The sequence below is a fragment of the Apus apus genome, chromosome 1 (genome assembly GCF_020740795.1).
Source record: "Apus apus isolate bApuApu2 chromosome 1, bApuApu2.pri.cur, whole genome shotgun sequence".
Taxonomy (NCBI): domain Eukaryota; kingdom Metazoa; phylum Chordata; class Aves; order Apodiformes; family Apodidae; genus Apus; species Apus apus.
Window position 1 is genome coordinate 17,215,513 of NC_067282.1, and position 19,637 is coordinate 17,235,149.

At 39.3% G+C, this 19,637-nt stretch overlaps 1 protein-coding gene across 1 annotated transcript in view; it reads left to right on the plus strand.

Annotated features, from left to right (window-relative positions):
- Positions 1–19,637, plus strand: part of DDX10 (DEAD-box helicase 10) — a 163,113-nt gene that overhangs the window by 137,186 nt on the left and 6,290 nt on the right. The window contains exon 17 of the mRNA XM_051641310.1: positions 12,987–13,120. Coding sequence (XP_051497270.1) covers positions 12,987–13,120 — 134 coding nt within the window. The remainder of the gene's footprint in view (positions 1–12,986; positions 13,121–19,637) is intronic.

The window sequence follows — 19,637 nt, forward strand, 5'->3', positions numbered from 1 at the left end:
AATTTCTTCTGCTGCTAATTATTTGATGGTGGCTCTCAGTTTATCTGCACACATCTTGAAAATATTTTACCTCCTTTTATTTGTGCTTTTTATGTATGTGTATGCAGCATTTCATCTGCATGTGCACAAAATGTTTGTTGTAAGAATGATGTAGTAAAGAAATACTATGAAAAGACTCCTCTTTCAGGGTATTTTCTGCACAAAATCTTGACTCCTCAGTAACTTGTAATAACTGCTGTATGTTTTGTTACTGTCATCTGTGCAAGATACTTGTTTGCACAGCTCAATACACACAAAAAGTATTGCAAATTTTTTGTACTGGTACATGACCATGCCTCTGGCTAGTTACTAGTCTGAAAAGCAAGAGGAAATACACAGAATTTTCTGGTAGTACAGACTACTTCAAAAATTTTAAAAAGTCAGTTTAATGCACAATTTGGCTGAATTGGTACTGAAACACTAGCAGGTGCTGGATTCCAGCTGTCTGATTTTCAGGAAATGGAGTGAAGTTGCTCAGTTAAATTGGAAGGTGTTAAGTTTATTCTCTTGGATACCAAGTAAGTTTCTCTCCAGAAGGAAAATAGCTTTCTGGGCTTTCACTAAAGCCATTTTTCCAAGAGAGAATTACTTTCAGCTTCTACTTAATACTGGGTATCCAGTAAATCTATGTACATCTTATTGGCGTCAAAGGGGAAGCAATGGAGAATTTGTAAAAATAAGGATACCAACTGCAGGGAAGTTTGGTTTGGACTGTTCTGAGAAGGTATTTATCTGGTTCAAAAGGAGAATGCTGTAAGTACTAGGCTCTGTAGAAATTATTTCTTGGCAAATGTAGAAAGAGTAATCTTCGAAGAAAAGGATTGTAATGGCAAAATAAACCCCAAAACCACCACAAACCCACCCCTTTTTTATGCAACATTGTCAATATGTCAATCTCATATGTTTACTGAAGCTCAAAATACTAATTCCTTTAAGCTGGGCATCCTTTGTTATTTGAGAAAGACTATTTTGTGTTGGTAATTTGGTGATCCTAGTTATTCTAGTTTCATTTCTTGCCTTGAATTAATTTGAAACTGTTCATTTTGCAAGTGAAATATTTAGGGGGACAACACTTGATAAATCTGCTGCTGTTTTTTGTTGGGTGAGCAGTCCTTCATGCTCACAAGGCTGAGATCTTGGGTTTAAAAGGCATTGTCAGCTTCCCCTGGCTGTCAAAAATACAAGCACTAACTTGCGAGTGCAAGCTGACACTCTGTAATGCTCAGTCAGAGATGTGTGGTATTCATCCGTGTGGTATTCATGCGTTAGGTGGTAGGACTCCATAGCTACAAGGTGAATTGCTTGTCAGAGAAAATGTAGTGGGGGAATCCTGGGGAACTGCTGAAAGAGGTTTTCCTGCTTTCGACTGGAGGGGAACCAGTTGTCTGTTGGCAGTTTCTGCCTTCACAGAAGAGGTGGCTGAGATGAACCTGAGCCAGCTGTGGGTTACACCACAACCCATGGCATAATCCAAAATCAAGTTTGCATGGCTTTCATATGCAGAGCAGCGAATTGATAGCTTATAGGGCTGCTGCTCTGCTCTGGGAGATGCAGCTTCTGAGAGGAAGGAGACATTTAGGACAGTTAGGACTTCAGCCTTCTGAGCTTCATCTAGGTGCATCTTTGTGTTTCTAACTGTGATAGTAAGGAGTTACAAAGATTCTTTAAATGTGATGCATCACATGGAAAAATAGAGAGTGAGATGTCATCTGCTTAGTGGTGAGAGATCCTCAATACCAAAGGACAGGAATTGTGGAATCTGAGGATTAGTCTGGTGCATCAGATATGTCCAATAATCTCTTTGGTTTTATTTTTTTTAATTTCTGTCCTGAAAAAAAAAAAAATCCATACCCTGTGTCACCCAGTGATCTCATTTATCAGTCTCTTGCCACAGGAAGTAGTATTTGAGGTGCTGAAAGGGATTGATTGCCAGCAAGGTGGCTGAAGCCCTCAAAGATGTAGATCATGTTCACTAGTTGTGCCTTTTCATCACAACTGTGAAGAGGAGTTATGGAACAGTGACTTGAATTATTAAGTATCTTTAACACAAGGCATTTACAAATAACTTTTAAATCTCTTTTTATTTATGCATAATGTATAAAACATGATTCTGTGCCTCTTTAGTAAAAATAGACTTAATACAAAAAGCAAGTTTTAATTAAACTCCTAACTGAAGATGTCAGAATACTGATCACAGATCTAAATGTACTTCTTTCTAAATTTAGTTATATATTCTGAATTCCATGATGGGTATTATGTACTCAGTACTTTCAGAAGTCATGCATAATGTAACAAGGATTTTCACTTAACAGTACCTCTAGCAAATGTTCTCTGTGCTAATATTGTATGCCAAGTGGAATGTGATATAACAAATGATTTATTTATTTTCAACAGGTCATTAAATTTAATCCTCAAAATTTTGTGAAACTGCAAGAACTCAAAAAAGAAGCATAACCCATTTAAGTCACATGCGTGAGGAGATAGGTTTGTGAATGCGATCAAATCACAACTGAATTTTATAATCAAGTGGCTCTACTGAGGCAAAAATAATTTTAGTGACTTGAGGAAGCTGAAATCCTAAACCAGACAGTTGCGAAGAGTAGCAGTCCTGAAGAAAGCAAAATTTATTTTTCAAGATAAATTGTTCCCCTTGCAAATAGATGTGACTTAGTGAAGGAGGACCAGGCACTTAGGGTCCACCATTTCTCAGGTGGAGAAATACTGCTGTTTCTAAAATTATAATAGCATTTAACATTGTTTCAAAGTTACAGTTCTTTTGCTTGTCTTTAACATAAGAGATGAAAAAAAGATTCTAAGCCAAAAAAATCCCCAAACCATACAAAAAAAAAACAAGAAAAAAAAACCAGGGCTGGTTTTCATCTATCATTTTAAGAATTAGGTCAAGAATTGAAGAATTATGTAAATGTCTTATAAGGAAAGGCTGAGAGACCTGGAGCTGTTTAGTCCAGAGAAGAGAAGACTGAGAGGGGATCTTATTTATGTATGTAAATATCTGAAAGGTGGGTGCCAAGGGGGAGGGGCCAATCTCTTTGCAGTCATGCCATATGGTAGGACAAGGGGCAGTGGGTGCAAACTAGAACACAGGAAGTTCCACCTCAACATGAGGAAGAACTTTTTTACTGTAAGGGTGATGGAGCCCTGGAACAGGCTGCTCAGAGAGGCTGGTCCATCCTACAGTCTGATGCATTTGGTGGATTCCTGTTGGAATTCCACAGGGACCTCAGAGGTGCAGTAAATGGAATGTGTGCTTCAGTAGCTTGCCAGAGGTGTGTAGTTTAGCACGCCAAAGTGTGTGCCTGTGAGTTTGGTGTTCCAGCAGTGGAATGTAGCCAAGACCACCAGAGTCTTGTGGAAGCCTGGATCCTAGATCTGCTTGCCATTTCCAAATTCAGGTGGCAGAAAGCAAACCTGCAGTGAAGTTTTTGTTAAAGATATAACTGTATGATTTGAATTTGTTCAATATGAAAACAAAGAGTGTAGAGCTTCCTGCAATTTTTTTTTATTATTTTTTTTTTTTCAGTTTTGAATTTTACATATTTTATACTGTGTGGAAGCTGTCAGTGCTTCACAAAGACTGGAGGGGGTGGACAGCACTGCCTCAAACAGGGGAGCCCAGCTGAAGTGGGTGGCTGTTGTGGACTTCTGCAGAGACGCTACTTGGCAGTAGTTCTCCTGTTCTACCCTCTGTGCGTGCACTTCCCTTGTCTCCACTTCTCCAGTTGCCGTCTCTCCTCATACATGAGAACATGAGCATTTCTTGTTTGACTGATCAGTCAGTCTAGCTTAATCTGCTGGTTAGGTATCAGACTAGCTGGCAAATGTGTTTATTTTTTAACCAGTGGTCTGAGTCATCCAGTTGCTGTCAGCCTCCAGAAGATATTGTCACAGCGGTTCAGCTGGTTTGTGCCCCTTACAGCACATGTGAAATCTGGAATTTTATTAATTTAAAACAAGCAGAGGTTCTGGAGAGTGATGATGTAATGCAGAATTAGAGCCTCAACTTCACAGAATAACACTCATGAATATTGCATACTGTCATACTCACATTTTATTTGGTGCACTTATTTTTACTTTTAGTGAAGATAGTGCTTTGCATCAGCGTGACCTACAGAGGAAGCGTGTTGTTGGAGCTGCACCTACGTTCTGTAGCCAGTGGAGGTCTATTGCAGTAATAAAAGCCTACGCCTTTATATCACTTGTGGCCAATGAATTAGTTAGGAATGGCAATATGTCTACACTCAAGCTAGCAGATCCTGTTTTCAGTTTGCTCTTTCTGTTTCCAGTATTCACTAATGTGTGGCAAATCGTAATTGCAAGCAGCTTATGTAACACCGAAAAGTCAGTAGGGCAAATGAGCTGTTTTTACTGGAGTTCATCATGGGAAGTAGGTTAGGCTAAAATTAATTTTCCTGACTTTCTAAGCATGCTATGATTTATTTTTAAATCAATGATACTAACATTTATCCTCCTTGTTCTCCCTTTCTTTGTTACTTTGTATGCATGTTGCAAGTATTTGGGGGAATGGGATGGGGGAAACCATCTTATAATTATTAACAACACAGTAGATAAATATCAACAGCTCAGTAAAAAGACCAAAACAGTTATTAAAATAATTTTTTTTCTTTTTTTTTTGCTAACTTAATAACAGTAGGTAAAATTAAGGTATTAAGGAATGATCTATGAGAAAGATTCCTAGAATAATCTAAAAATAAACAATTCAATAAATGCAGTTGCTGGTAAAGTTTTAGACAATTACCAGATCTTGAGAACAATTATGAAAGGGAAAAGTTAACTGTGTTTTCTTAACCAGTTGGATCCTTTCCTGGTTCTGAAATAGTATTTTGTTCATTTGGATATATTTGATAAGTTAAATTAATTGTGCAGTTGAAGGCTGAAAAACATACTAGGATTTGAGGAACAGTTTATTTTTGTTTATTCTTACTATATTCTTTCAGACTGTGAATATAATTTAGGTTTGAGGCTGTTTGCCACACTGAAATCCCATAAGATAGCATACTCGGAGGTAGTAAATTTTGTTAGCAACAGAGGATGTATACTCCCATACCTTCATAAACACCTGCTTAGGTGAACTCTTATTTTTCTTCTGTGTATCTGCTGTATTTAATGAAGACGGTTCTACTTAAACTATTAATTAGTAATTTAATATAGATAAGATATATATTTTAGAAAATAAGTAAAATTCTGATTGAAATCTGGTTCAACTTCAGATGGAATGAGAGTCAACTTGACACTAACCATGATTAAAAAATAAGTAGTAATCACCTGGCAAATAAGTGATGGCTCTTTTATCATTTGCTAATGTCGTTATGGAAATAAAAAAAGGAAAATAAAAAATGTGGATTTTAAATAGCTAGCATAAAATGGTACCACATGTTGTGTAAAGTCCAGTGTAAAGGAACCATGCTTCAGAATACTGAAATAAAAACAAAAGTAGCAGTGTGTAAAATAAAAGTTTGCTGATTTTAGTCAGGATTATAACTAGTGATTCAAGTAATTTATTTACACTGACCCACCCTGACTTTGCTATTTTTGATTCCTTGAGAAACAAATGTAAAATTGCATGGTTTTGGTACAATATGAAAAGTTCAAGTTTGGACCTGCTCGTGCAGTGGTGTTAACATTATGTCTAGCATCTACAAGTACGTAAAGGGTGAGTGTCAAGAAGATGGAGTTAAGCTTTTTTCAGTGATGACCAGTGATAGGACAAGGAGTAATGGATACAAATTGGAGCACAGGAGGTTTAAGGTGAATATCAGAAAAAATTTTTTTACTGTGAGAGTGACAGAGCACTGGAACAGGCTGCCCAGAGAGGTTGTGGAGTCTTCTTCACTGGAGACATTCAAAACCCGCCTGGACGCCTTCCTGTGTGATGTGCTCTAGGTGACCCTGCTCTGGCAGGGGGGGTTGGACTAGATGATCTTTCGAGGTCCCTTCCAACCCCTTGGATTCTATGATTCTATGATTCTATGATTGTTCAGACAGTTTTACCAAAACGTAATTTTCAGGAAGTCCAATAGAGCCCTGTTTCACAGAAGCTATTCCCACCAGAGCTAAAGGCCAAGGTAATCAATCATACACTGTATGGCATCCTATTGTTATGGATATAATGTATTATTTATGCAGTATAAAGATTTTTCAGATGTTGTTGAAATGAACAGGCAAGCGAATGAATAACTGTAAGGTACAATATGTCCTTAACTGAAAATTGCTATTTCCTGGGTTAAAATACCTTCATGTTTGAGATTTGCTGCAAGTAGGGACTTTGAGGGACTAGCAAGAAGTCAGTCAGAAATCTATCATATGCTAATTACACTGACTGACAGATGAGTGCCAGATCTTCTACTCTTAGTATTTGTATACCACTTGTATTTCAATTCCTAAAACCAGAACTTGTTACTCAGTCACTATGGAAATAGGATAAAACATTTTGGCTGCACTACAAAACCCAAAGACTGTTTGACGTGGTACAGGGTGGGTTCCTCAATGAACCATTACATATGATCAACACTGATATATTTGATGAATATAATTATGCACAGGCTTAAACTTTTGATAGAAAATGGCCTTAGCTTTCAGTTTTCCCCTCACTGCATTTTTTCAAGTGTTTTTTTTTTTCTTGTGCTGAGAAAGAGGTGATAGTCCTCTTCACCATATTCATTTAATAAACTGATATTTGTGCAAGAAGCCTTTCAAGACTGGTAGAAACCTGTATAGCAATGGGGGGAAAAATTGCTTCCATAAATGGCTACCTATTGAAATGAGAGTGACCTTCTTCCCTTCTCCCTGACTTCTTCGTAGTTGGTTAGCAGGAAAATTTGCAGTCGTACCTGCAGAGTAGTTTTTAAACTGTGATCTTGTTACGCTCCCTGGCTGAAGAGATCTGCAGCTCAGAGACTTTCAGTGACAAAGGCACAGTACTGCAGTACTTACCATCCCATGACAGATTTTTATTACTGTGTCCTACCTACTTCTTTCTGAGCCCATGTAAACTCTAAACACCTTCTGTATTGTTTGGTGAAACAGTGATGGCTTTGCCATTTGCCACGTGAAGAGGTGCCTTCAGGCTGCGTGTTCCTTCATTCTGTTTGCTCTTGATTTAATTCCTCTGTACCTGCTGCGAGCTCTTCTCCCTCTTCACTGTTTTTCTGCCTCCTTCTCAATTAGCTCCAGTGGCATTCTCATGTCCTCTTACTCTTTTCCTTTCCTACTTTTTCCCTTTTTCTACATAGCTTCAATTGGGTCTTCTCTCCACCATGGTTCCCTTTGTCATCGTTCTGTCATCTCCATCCGATCTCTCCATAATCTTCCTCTCTTTGACCCTCTCACCTTTGCCTCAACAGTTCTTTGCTCTTCAGCTTTGATTCCCACTTTCACACTGGCCTTGTTTCATGGATTAGGCAATTCCCAAGAAAAAAGGTCTATCTTTTCTATCTTACTGTCACTGTGAGCATCACCACTATCTGTCTCTTTAGTTAATGCCTTAGAATTGCCATGGTCACTTTGTGATGCTTATCTAAATCCTTCCTAAGCTTCCGTTTGTCCTTTCATTTTCTGCAGATGACAAATTACATGCTATCTTTACCAAAGAGGGCCCTCTGTAGCTTATTCCTGTACTAACACTCCCCAGCCCTATTGCACATATGATACTACATTTTATCTCAATTCCCTAAGTGACACTAACTCTCAACAATTATCCTTTATTTGTTTCTGGTTTGTGGTGGTTTGGGTTTTTTTCTTCTTTGAAGTTGTTTTACATTATTTTAGAGCTGAAAAAATGTGTTTCTTTCAATTAAGTGGTCTAAAAGACTTTGCCTCATATAAATCTTTCTTGTTCTTCCTGCTTAGCATTTCTAAGACATGCCTTTTCTATTCATAGTTCACATAGATATATTTGTTATCAGAGGGTATTATGGTTCTCTGTTCTGACTTCTGCTGTGTCTTCTCCACCTTCCTTTAGGAATACCATTGTGCTCCTTTAGTATCTATTAAAAATGCTGCTGTGAAGTTACCTCTCTTCGTGTGTCTCCGCAGGCCCTTAACTTCCAGCACCCTTCATGGCCTTTCATCTACCAGTTTCTATCAAGAGCTTAGTTTTCACTGGTTATTGCCATATACTCACTCGCTTATTTTTCAGCCACTACCTTGGTAATTTTTTGGCTACAGATTTTCCTAACGCTTAACAAAAGCTGCTCCACAATGTGGAAATATGTGGAAATAGGAGAGGGCAGGTCTCCTGCTGTGTCATGTCTGTAGCTCATCGTCTTCCCCACCTAGCTTACTTCCTTGTCCTTCATCAGGCTGTATTCCTCTCTGCTCCTGCGTCTTCTAGGTAACCCTTAACTCTGGCTCTTTGGGCCAAAAGTTGTGTTTTTCAGAATTTTGTAGAAAGGGATTAATGGCTTGGGGAAGGTGGATTTGACAGCAACAACAACAAAAAATTAATAATAAATGACCCTTGGAGGTGTGCAGCATGAGTCAGACACTTTCCAATTTGCTGGTTACTTGCTATTTGTGTTACAAATGTGACTATTGCTGCTGATAAATAGGTCCTGGATGAAGGCCGACAAGGTCTCGTTCTCACAGCAAGCAATGGAGTCAATGCTGTGAGCAGCAGTGCTACTTCTGGGTTTTTTTCCTCGGTTCTATATGTAGAAGCACCAGTAGTAGTTAAAATAACTTTCACTGCAAGGGATTAATTTGATTAATAGTTTTCTCCCTGTAAATGGGTTACTTTATGTATGTATTTTGTACAAGCGTTTAGAGTACATGACTTAAGCAGTACAGTGAAAACATGAAAGTCTTGTCACAGGACAAGTGCTTAATTCTAGTTTTGTTGTTTCTCATGCACGGAATACAAATTAGTTACTCCAAAAACAAGAGCAGAACTAACCAGTTTACAGAATTATGTGACTTAGGGGGTTTCCATTCCGATTGTTTCATGTCAGGGCTGCTGTTTATCTGTTTGTTCTTGAAAAATACACCAGTCACTAAGCAAAGAGTGATCTCTGCTCCCAGTGTCTGAGCACGGTGGTGGTGGTGGGACACATCTGCTGTGTCACAGCAAAGGATGCAGTTCCTTCAGGCTTGTTCAAAAGTGCCAGAAAGCACTACAGATAAAATTCCCTCATGTAGGCACTGTCTTTGTGGACACATGCTGAGGTTCCCTGGAGAAGACTGATGGGTTGAAATGTTTGAACACGGAGACCACTTTAGAGAACTACTTACCCATTCACTGACCATAAAATATGGGGCATTTAGGAATGCCAGGAAAGAATATGAAGTATTTTCATTATATATTACTTGAGAACACTGGTAAAAGCAAGCTTCTGCTGGCTAAACTGGGCTAATTGTGTTACTTAAGATATTTGATTGTGTAGAAAGATATAAAGCATGACTGGATTAAATGAAACCTTGGTGTAACTGCTAGTGATTGGGAAGGGTGAATTATTTGAAGATGGAGTTAAGAGTTACCTGCCCCTTCTACTGAAAAGTAAGTATCATGCTCTGTAAAGTAGTGTGAAAGACGAGCTATGGGTAACTCCTCCCAGAGTCTGAAGATCAGTTAGATCGTCTTGGTACAGAGACTACAGCTGTCTGACTAACCTGCAACCTTGGTTTGATTTTTTATTGCCAGATTTTCTGGCCAGGCACTGGAACAGGTTGCCCAGGAAGGCTGTGGAAGCCCCATCCCTGACAGTATTCATGGCCAGGTTGGATGGGGCTTTGAGCAACTTGATCTAATGGGAGGTGTCGCTGCCCCGCGCAGAGGGGTTGGATCTAGACGATCCTTAAGGTCTCTTCCAACCCTAATGTTTCTATGATGCTGTGAATCTATGGTTCTAACTTGGCCAGTCCTTCTGAAGCAGTTGACCCTGTTTGTGTCCACATTATCTCCTTTCTGTGATGTGCCTTAAATGCATCTGGTCGTCAAGGTCCATTCCAACCTGGTATACTATGATTTGTCTGTGCTTCATGCCAAGAGAACACAAAGTCGTGTAACAACGTGTTCTTGGTTCTTCTCACCCTTTTGTAGATCACTTCCTATTTATCCATAAGAAGAAACAAGCCTAGACCAGGTTGCAAAACTAATTGTGGAATGGATGTATATGTCACGTGTTAGAATTAATTTTCAGTGTTGATGCAGATTACAAAGGGTAGATGACATCAGGAAGAAAGCCTTGTGTGACTTGGTCACAGTTCATGAAGGGTAAACCTTCACCATCACTGTACACATTTTAGAAATGTGGTCAAAAGGTGGCCTTTCCCCTGTTAGCTGGCAAGACCATTCCCTCAGTGGAAACAATACTTTCTGTGTTTGGATTTGAAGGCTATTGATGTGCATTAGATGGTGTGGAGTGTAGTTGTCCAATTTTGGCATGGTTTAGGCAGCTCTTTGTCTGTCAGATCAACACTTGGTTTTCTCCACTGGCACCCAGTCAGTTTTCAGTATTGTCTAAGGCTTTGGTCTTGATCTTCAAAGCAACTGTTCAGTCAAACACACCAGCTGCATCAAAGACTGTATTTCTGTTTGTGGACTGCCAAAATAACTACCTCTGGGGCAATGTAGATGATGAAATAGCATAGCAACTGTGCATCAGCTGGGGACACAGTGTTGTGGGGTGGGGGTACAGGCTAGGGAAAAAAAAAAACAACCTGCAAGAGTAAGATGTTTTAAAGGAAATGCTACAAAACCTCTCTGTGAATGTGTTCCATCATAAACATGATGCAGAAACAAGCCCCATTTTCCTCTGAAAAATAATTGTCAAAAATAACAAAAATGAAGAAGATTTGGAGTGCTGTCATATCGTAAGAGGGATTATATTTTTAAATATCCTTTTATATCAGCCAAAATAGGCTAAATTTTTAATGTATACTTGTGCAGGGTAACGTCCTAGCAGTATTAAAAATGTACATTTTCTTAGCATTAAAATCACAAACACCAGTTCCTGGGAGAGGCTGTATTATGGATAGAAGCTAAGGGGTGACATAGCTCAAAAGGAACTGAATATTGTATAAATACGACTGTTTCAAGTCAAATCTGATCAACTTCTAAACAAATCTTAAAGGTCTTGTTTTTAACTGATCAGAAATATTCCCCCACTGTGCTTTATAACGTACTATGGACAGAACTGATAGCGCCAAAACAATTATTTTTCCTCCCTCAATCTGGTTGCTAGGAACTGATACATGGCTTAAGGTGTTGAACATTGAAATTGCAACTCAGGACAATTTAATAGGATTTTTTTTAAAACCCTATTATATTGGATATAAATGAGATTCCATAATAAATATGTATTCTATGAATTAAATATTGGAAAATGCAACATTTTGACGTACATGCAGGTTTTAATGGTATGCTTTTTCAGTTCTCCCTTTGTATTTGATGGTAATAGATAATTTTCACCTGAGTGCCTAATGCCTGGGAGAAATGAAACTTCATTCTGCTATTGAGTCCCTTAAGTGTCTGTTTTCTTAAGAAGGTACATCAATTTCTTGATTTTAAGCTTCTCTTAGCCTGCCTAACACATTTACCTGAGCTCCACCAGCCATTCAGCCTTCTTTATGAAGAGAGCAAGTTGTCATTATGTCTTGTAGCAAAAACAATTAGAACAGGGGTTATGTTAGTTAGAGTTTAGAGTGCTGGTGAGTCTGACAGTGCTTTTAATGATTTTATATGCCCAGCTATACAATTACCTTAAAAACCATAGAATCATGAAAGTTGGAAAAGACCTCTAAGATCATCAAGTCCAACTGTCAACCCAACACCACCGTGCCAACTAAACCATGTCCCCTTGATAGATGGGAATAGTGAAAAATCAGAACAAAACTGAGCTTTAAATATTTAAAGATGTGAGCTTATTTGTAGAATTAAGATCACTTAAAAGAGTACTGTTTTGGAAACTCAGCTGTGTGCGTGTTGATTAGACATATAAACAAAAGGTAGAGATGTCTGTTAATTATAGTTTCTTCACTTTTCTTTTTGCTTTCCAGCATAAATATGCATAAATCTAGGGTTCACATTGATTAGAAATGCCTGTAAGATTTTTGTTTGCATTTTTCTGTACCTCCTGTCTGTCAGTTTTCTTCATACCTGTTAGCAAAAATAGATAAAAATGGTGCTATCAGTTCAGGACTGTGTGACACAGAACCTGTATCTGCAGAAGCAGTCAGATGTATTATATTATCCAAGGCTTTTGTGGAGCAGCATCTTCTGTGCTCTCTTTGTTGAGCAATTAGTGATGCATCCTGCAGCTTGGGGAAACTTGGCAACAGCAGCAGCTTGTCCCAAGACATGCTGCACGGGTGGATGGAAGCTGAGCCCCAAGAGGAGGGATGAGGTGGTCTGGGAAGAAGCCTGAAGAACATGTATCACTTGTGGTGGATGGCTGAAACTCCATTAGACCAGTTAATTTAGCTTAAGCAGCATTTTGGTTTTTAAATGCAAGGTCGCTCGGATGACTTTTAAATCAGAGTATTTCATTAAATAGACCTTACAGCAGTGATTAATGTGCCCACAAGCTCATATCTTTTTGCTACTGTGTTTCTGAGAGACAGTAAATCTTCATATTACTTAAACACTTTCCTTCAGATGACTGTTGATTAGTTCCTGCCCAAATCTCTTTTAGATTTGGTAGATTTAAGCTGACAATATTGGGAAGGTAGTATTTGAACATAAATCTTTGTGCTTCCTTTTTGAATAAAATTTTTTCAACTTTTAACAAAGAGCATCGGGGGAGAGCACTGATGATGATAGAAATGATTCCATCTTCCTGGCTAGAATAGCAGTGGCCTTTGACTGTGGTTGAGGGCAATGGCTTTTGTTATGATATTCCTATTAATGGGGTTGTGGCAAGTAACATAGACTTGTTTGCTTGTCTTGTAACTCTCCTTTTGTCATCTGTCAGGTTGAAGAGGAAACAGTGGCCTTTCTTGCTCACAGTGGAAGCGAAGAAGAGTTTGACCCCAGTACTCTTCCAGATCCTGATAAATACAAAGACTCCGATGAAGAGCAGAATTCAGAAAGTGAAGACAGCTATAGGTATGCACACATCTTCCATGTCAGTTTTGAAATGTTCATGGTTTTTAGAAACTGTTTTGTTTACATGTTAGGAACTCATTTTACAGTAATCCTTTCACTCCTGAAACTTAAATGCTAAGGTTTTTTGTTAGGTAGAGGCTGAACAGAAATCTGTCCTAAAGGCTGTTATTTTGTGGAGCTGTCTGAGAAAGATTTCGGAGTCAGTGTTAAAGTGATCTTGGTGAGACTGTTCCATATACAAAAACCTTGACTGACTCCCTGGAGGTTTCATGTGTTTCTCTGGTGGTTTGACTCTGGCTGGATGCCAGGAACCCACCAAGCTGCTCTATCATCCCCCCGTCCTTGGCTGAACAGGAATGAGTAAATATAATGAAAGAGTGGTGGGTCTTGATAAAGACAGGGAGATCCCTCACCATTTACTATCACGGGCAAAACCCCCCAGCACTACCACTGCTGTTACTTGCCTCAGCCTTGGCCGGTGGTGGGTCCGTCTTAGAGCCAGCTGGCATTGGCTCTATCAGACATGGGGTGAGCTTCTAGAAGCTTCTCACAGAAGCACCTGCTACAAAAGTCATGCCACACGAGCCCAATACATTCCAGAAAGATGTTTCTGTAATGTCACATTATGTGCTCTGTTTAAAAGAAGAAACGTTGAAGGCATTTGAGAGTTTCAATGAGCCCTCTGTACCTGTGCTATAGTAAATAAATTTATGCATGATGAAGCTTGATGGGTTTAGGATTGTGTTGCTGAGACTCTTCAACACTACAGATTAAGTGGAATCAAAGTTAGAATATATATTCTGAAATTAACAATGTTAAAATTTTCTTCTTGATATAGAACAGTGTTTTTAATTATGTAAACCAGAAGATTTTGTTTCTTGTAGTTTAACAGAAAAGCACAGGGTGGGGATGAAGGTGTGTAATTGATGGCAGCATCCTGCAGTTCTTCAGCATATATACTGCAGAAAGAAGGAGGGATACTGCATGGAGTCCTGTGTGGGTTTTGCCATTGGCTTCGCCACAACAAAGAAGTCCATCTGTGTGTATCTGACAATCAGCCTGGCATGTACCAGGTTCAGAAACATGGTCTTGACACTTAAATGGGAGTATAGATGTTTATTTTGCTCTCTTCTAGATGTGTTTCTTGGGGAGGGCTATCTAAGAGGATTTGTAGGTTGCTTTTCTCATGTTGCTAGCTTTAAAATATATCTGTTCATATTTGATAAATGCTTCGTCTAGTGGTGTTCACTGATTGCTTGCCATGGAATCAAGTTCATATCATATCATATTATATGATGAAACTTTATTCTTGGCTTCCCCTAGGTAATATCAGCAATATGGTTAATATTGTCTTTTCAATATATGAGATTCTGATGAGTAAAACCTGGATACAAGGCAGTAATTTGAGCTGGATAATTTTGTAAAACCGCATTTTGTTGGAAGGGTCCGTCTCTGTTTGGTCTAATGTTAACTATGAGACAAGAAGGAGAAGAGAACTGTATTTAGGAATTCTGCATTTATGCACAACTCTAACAGAGGTGCCAAGAGAAGTATTTCAGGATACTAATGCTTCTCCATTTGGGACCATAGTAGTGCTGATTCTGCCCTTTTTCTTTTGAGAGCAAATTCTGAACCGACTTCTGTGGTAATGTGTTACTGCAGGTAACAAAGTAGAGGGAATCTTGATAGTTATTGGTAGTTTGCTGAGTTTATTGAGAAAGTCTGAAGTAAAGCTTTGGTGAGTGGTTACTTCCCATATTTATTGGTGTGTATGTTGCCATGGAAGGACAGATTCCTGGCATCCATTAAGCTGATGGACAACTGAACTAGTGGGAAGGAGTTACCCAAAACCAGCTATAGGAAACCTAGTGTCACAACAGTACTGGTTAAATATTTAATTACCACAGGCATTTCCTAATTACTGCCAAATAGTTGCATACTTCCTGTAGGAAAAAGGTTGTGGTGCTTAGTTCTGCATTTTTTAAACCAGATGTTGCATTATTTCAACTTGTAGCCCTAGCTAGGCTTAGCTATCTTGGCAATACAATATTTTCTAGCATGACTGCTTCAGAAGTATTTTGAAAACATGATGGGGTCAGTCAGTTTAAAATTGGGATTTTTTTCTAGCTTACTTTTAGTATCATTGAGTAACAATTTGTCTAGGGGAGGTCACTTCTGTCTTTTTTTATGTATTTATAGATCACTGTTTATATTGATTCTTTCCCCAAACATGTCATCTGGATTCAAGATAAACTTTAAAAATAAAAGTTGACAGAAATGGGCAGATTATTGGCAGTGGTAATCAGTGCAGATTTTTAATTAATCAGTGTCTGATCTGGCCACCTGGAGTCAGAGTGTCAGCTCTCAAGGAGAGTTAAGACTCAAAGAAGGACCTCAAAGGAGGTCAGTATGATTTTTATAGGCAGGAATGTTAGTCATAGAATCCTAGGGGTTGGAAGGGACCTCGAAAGATCATCTAGTCCAACCCCCCCGCCAGAGCAGGGTCACCTAGAGTACATCACACAGGAAGGCGTCCAGGCGGGTTTTGAATGTCTCCAGTGAAGGAGACTCCACAACCTCTCTGGGCAGCCTGTTCCAGTGCTCTGTCACTCTCACAGTAAAAATTTTTTTTCGAATATTCACCTTGAACCTCCTGTGCTCCAATTTGATCCCATTATCCCTTGTCCTATCACTGGTCAACACTGAGAGAAGCCTAACTCCATCTCCCTGACACTCACCCCTTACATATTTGTAAACATTGATGAGGTCACCCCTCAGTCTCCTTTTCTCCAAACTAAAGAGACCCAGCTCCCTCAGCTTTTCCTCATAAGGGAGATGTTCCACTCCCTTAATCATCTTTGTGGCTCTGCGCTGGACTCTTTCCAGCAGTTCCCTGTCCTTCTTGAACTGAGGGGCCCAGAACTGGACACAATATTCCAGATGCAGCCTCACCAATGCAGAATAGAGGGGGAGGAGAACCTCTCTTGACCTACTAACCACACCCTTTCTAATGCACCCCAGGATGCCATTGGCCTTCTTAGCCACAAGGGCACATTGCTGGCTCATGGTCATCCTCCTGTCTACCACGACCCCCAGATCCCTTTCACCTACACTGCTCTCCAGCAGGTCAGCCCCCAGCCTGTACTGGTACATGGGGTTTCTCTTCCCCAAATGCAAAACTCTACACTTGCCCTTGTTGAACTTCATGTCATGTAGTAACTTGTCCTAAGGTCATGGCAGTGGCAGAGGTCTGGGAATAAAGTTCAGACACTCATAGGGCCCACTGAATGCTCTGTCCACTAGACAAGAGCATTCCCTTGGAAGCTACATCTAATCACATGTGGCAACTGATCTTGAAAAATATTTTTCTTGTTTTTAGTGTTCCATGTTTACACATGTATATTAAATATCACATAGACACAGTTTAATCCTTTTTGGTTTTCCATTTTATTGGACTTCTCCTTATTTGAGTTACTTTTTGATGGAATATTTTCTTGTAACTTCGACGCCTGCAGTATTTCAGTTATCCCAGGGAGATTAGACTTGAATGTAATTTGGACTGAAGAGAGTAACTTTGAGCACAAAATTACACTTTAAATATATATATATATGAATACATATATATATATATTTATGATTCAGCTGGAGTTGAGATACGGATTTCTTTCTGCCGTATTGTCAGATTTTAATTTACTAAGTGTACTTTAAATACGTTGTATGGACTATGTTTCGAGATTACTTTGGAATGCCAAGGCTCGTCAAATCATGTTCTGTAATATAATTTCTTTAAGATGATGTATGGATTTAATATATTCTATATGTTTGAAAATGTAGTTGATGATCATTTAAAATCACAGCATTGTTCAGTTGTTTAAAAGGGTGGGCTTGCAAATGAACTGTTAAAACATAAATTTTGTTATGGTTTTCACATACAATATCTGCGCATTCTTGTCATACAAACCCTGCTGCATTACACAGTTACATTTTTTGTGCATTCATTTTATGAGTACAAAGTTGCAGTTTGGTTTTTCTTCCTTAAGTAAAATGTTTGTTTTAATCCCTCATGTCCGTTTTAGTGCTCTGGGGATTATAATCTCACTGAGTCACTTTTTTGGTATCAGTTTGGGGATTTAAGCTTTCCCTGGCTAGTAGCAAAACATTCTTGTTGTAACAAATGTTTCTCAAGAACTGCCATCACTTGAAGCTTCATAGCCATAATAGGAGAGGTCCATGACTTCCTCCAAGGGGATTTTTAAATGTTTTTGTTCGTTTTTCCATCTGTACACAAAGGGACTGAATACTTTCCAGGCCAGGAGTGGATTTGGCACTCATTGCTAAGGCTAGTAATTAAGTCCAAGTGAGTGGTGATAACAAGCAGGGCAGGTATGCAAAGTAGGAGGAGAGTGAAGAACTGTGGGATGCTCACAAGGGCAAGAGCAGTGGGTGACATCGTACTAATGGATAGATTTGTACGATGACAGGGTCCGGGACAAAATGACATGTCTAGCAGGCCCTGAAAGGAATGTGTTGGAACCAAGAGCCCCTGGTGGCTCTGATGTGCAGTGCAGCAGGTGGCAGTTAATCATGTGCTGGCTTGGGCCTGTCTAGGGAACGTCAGCCATGTCTTTACAGGCTAAATGGCTTTGGCCAGGGTACAGGATAAAGTATTGGGACATGATTACTCACAACTGCTGTGACTTCAGATAGTGTCAACTAGAGCTCTTCTGGGCAATGTCCCATTGTATTTTGGTGTGGTAGGACAGACCAAAGACTGCTTCTGTTAGGCAGTGTTGATGAAACCACATGTCTTTTAGGAGTGTGTAGGTGGAAAGTCATAGAATCATAGAATCATCCTGGTTGGAAGGCACCTTTAAGATCATCAAGTCCAACCATAACCTAAATCCCCCCCACCATAACCTAATTTACCCTTTCAGTACTTAAATTATGTAACTAAGCACTATATCTATATTTCTTTTAAACACTTACAGGGATGGTGATTCCACCACCTCCCTGGACAGCCTGTTCCACTGTCCAACCACTCTTTCGATAAAGAAGTTCTTTCTGATATCCAGCCTAAACGTCCCCTGGTGCAGCTTCAGGCCATTTTCTCTCATCCTGTCATTATTGACTTGGTAGAATAGGCCAACTCCCACCTCTCTACAACCTCCTTTCAGGTACTTGTAGAGTGCAATGAGGTCTCCCCTCAGCCTCCTGTTCTTCAAACTAAAGAATCCTAGTTCCCTCAGCCACTCCTCATATGACTGATTCTCCAGACCCTTCACCAGCTTGGTAGCTCGCCTCTGGACACGCTCCAGCAACTCGACATCCATTCTTCTTGTACTGAGGGGCCCAGAACTGCACACAGTACTTGAGGTGTGGCCTCACGAGTGCCAAGTACAGGGGCACAATCACATTTCCAAAATTCAGAAAATTTGCTCAAAGTGTTGAATTAAAATAGAAATATGATGGGCAACACTAGCTGCTACTTGCTTTAAGAGGCAAAAAATGCTTCTAAAAGGGATAATTCAAAGCAGGTATGTGAGACCTAGGTTATCTTCCTTCAGCAGTCTGTAAAAATAGACCATCTGTCCCTAGTCGAAGAAGTCAAAAACATAGTTAATCTTTTCTCCCTCCTCCCCAGCATTTTTTTTTTAATTGGAGGAGCTACATGAATTGTGAGTTAAATTTGCCTTTGAATAAAATTTCCTTCTAGCCATACCTCTACAAGCAGAGTAATTAATGACTCCAAGCATGTAATATGAGATTAATTTTTGTATATCTAGCAACATTCATCATATTTGGTTTAAGGCTATCAATGTAAATTGTTAATGAGGTGAAAAAATTAAGTGTATCAAAGAAGGGTGGAAGAAAAGCAGCGGAATTCCTAAATATTCATTTTGCAGTCAAATTGGGTTTCTGATATTTCTAATCCCTCTACCTCTTTCAATAAAAATGTTGAAGAAGAACAAAGTAACGATTGACCTCATCGTTACCTTCTTTAAATCTTTAATAGGTGGAACCGGTCGCATTAGCTCTTAGATCAGCATGGAAAAGATCTTGGACATGAGGGGAAAGGAGAAATGTCTTCAGTTCTGGTACTGTTTTGTTTGTGATTTTATGGCCAGTCACCAGCTGACAGGTGTGCTTGTCAGCAGTCAGGGCTGCTTGGTTGTGTACCTTCTTTTATGAATATTGTGGGCAAATTGCAGTTTCTTATACCTTCTTCTTGTACCAGGATGCTGGTGTTGACCTTATAATGTTTGTGTGATTCTTGATGCAGTTGACGTTACATTGTCCTTTGAGATGATTCATCTGCAAATCATGGTGCTGCCTCTAGCTTGTATTATTCAGGTTCAATCAGGGCCTTTGTGAAGGCCAGAACTTGATGTTTTGGTGGCCAGAAAAGCACCATAGGAAACATTGTAAAAGGTCTCTGCTTAAAGGTTTCGTCATGCTGTTTAGCTGCAAAATTGGACATGGAGACGCTGAACTGCTTGCTGTTGATAGAGATACGGTG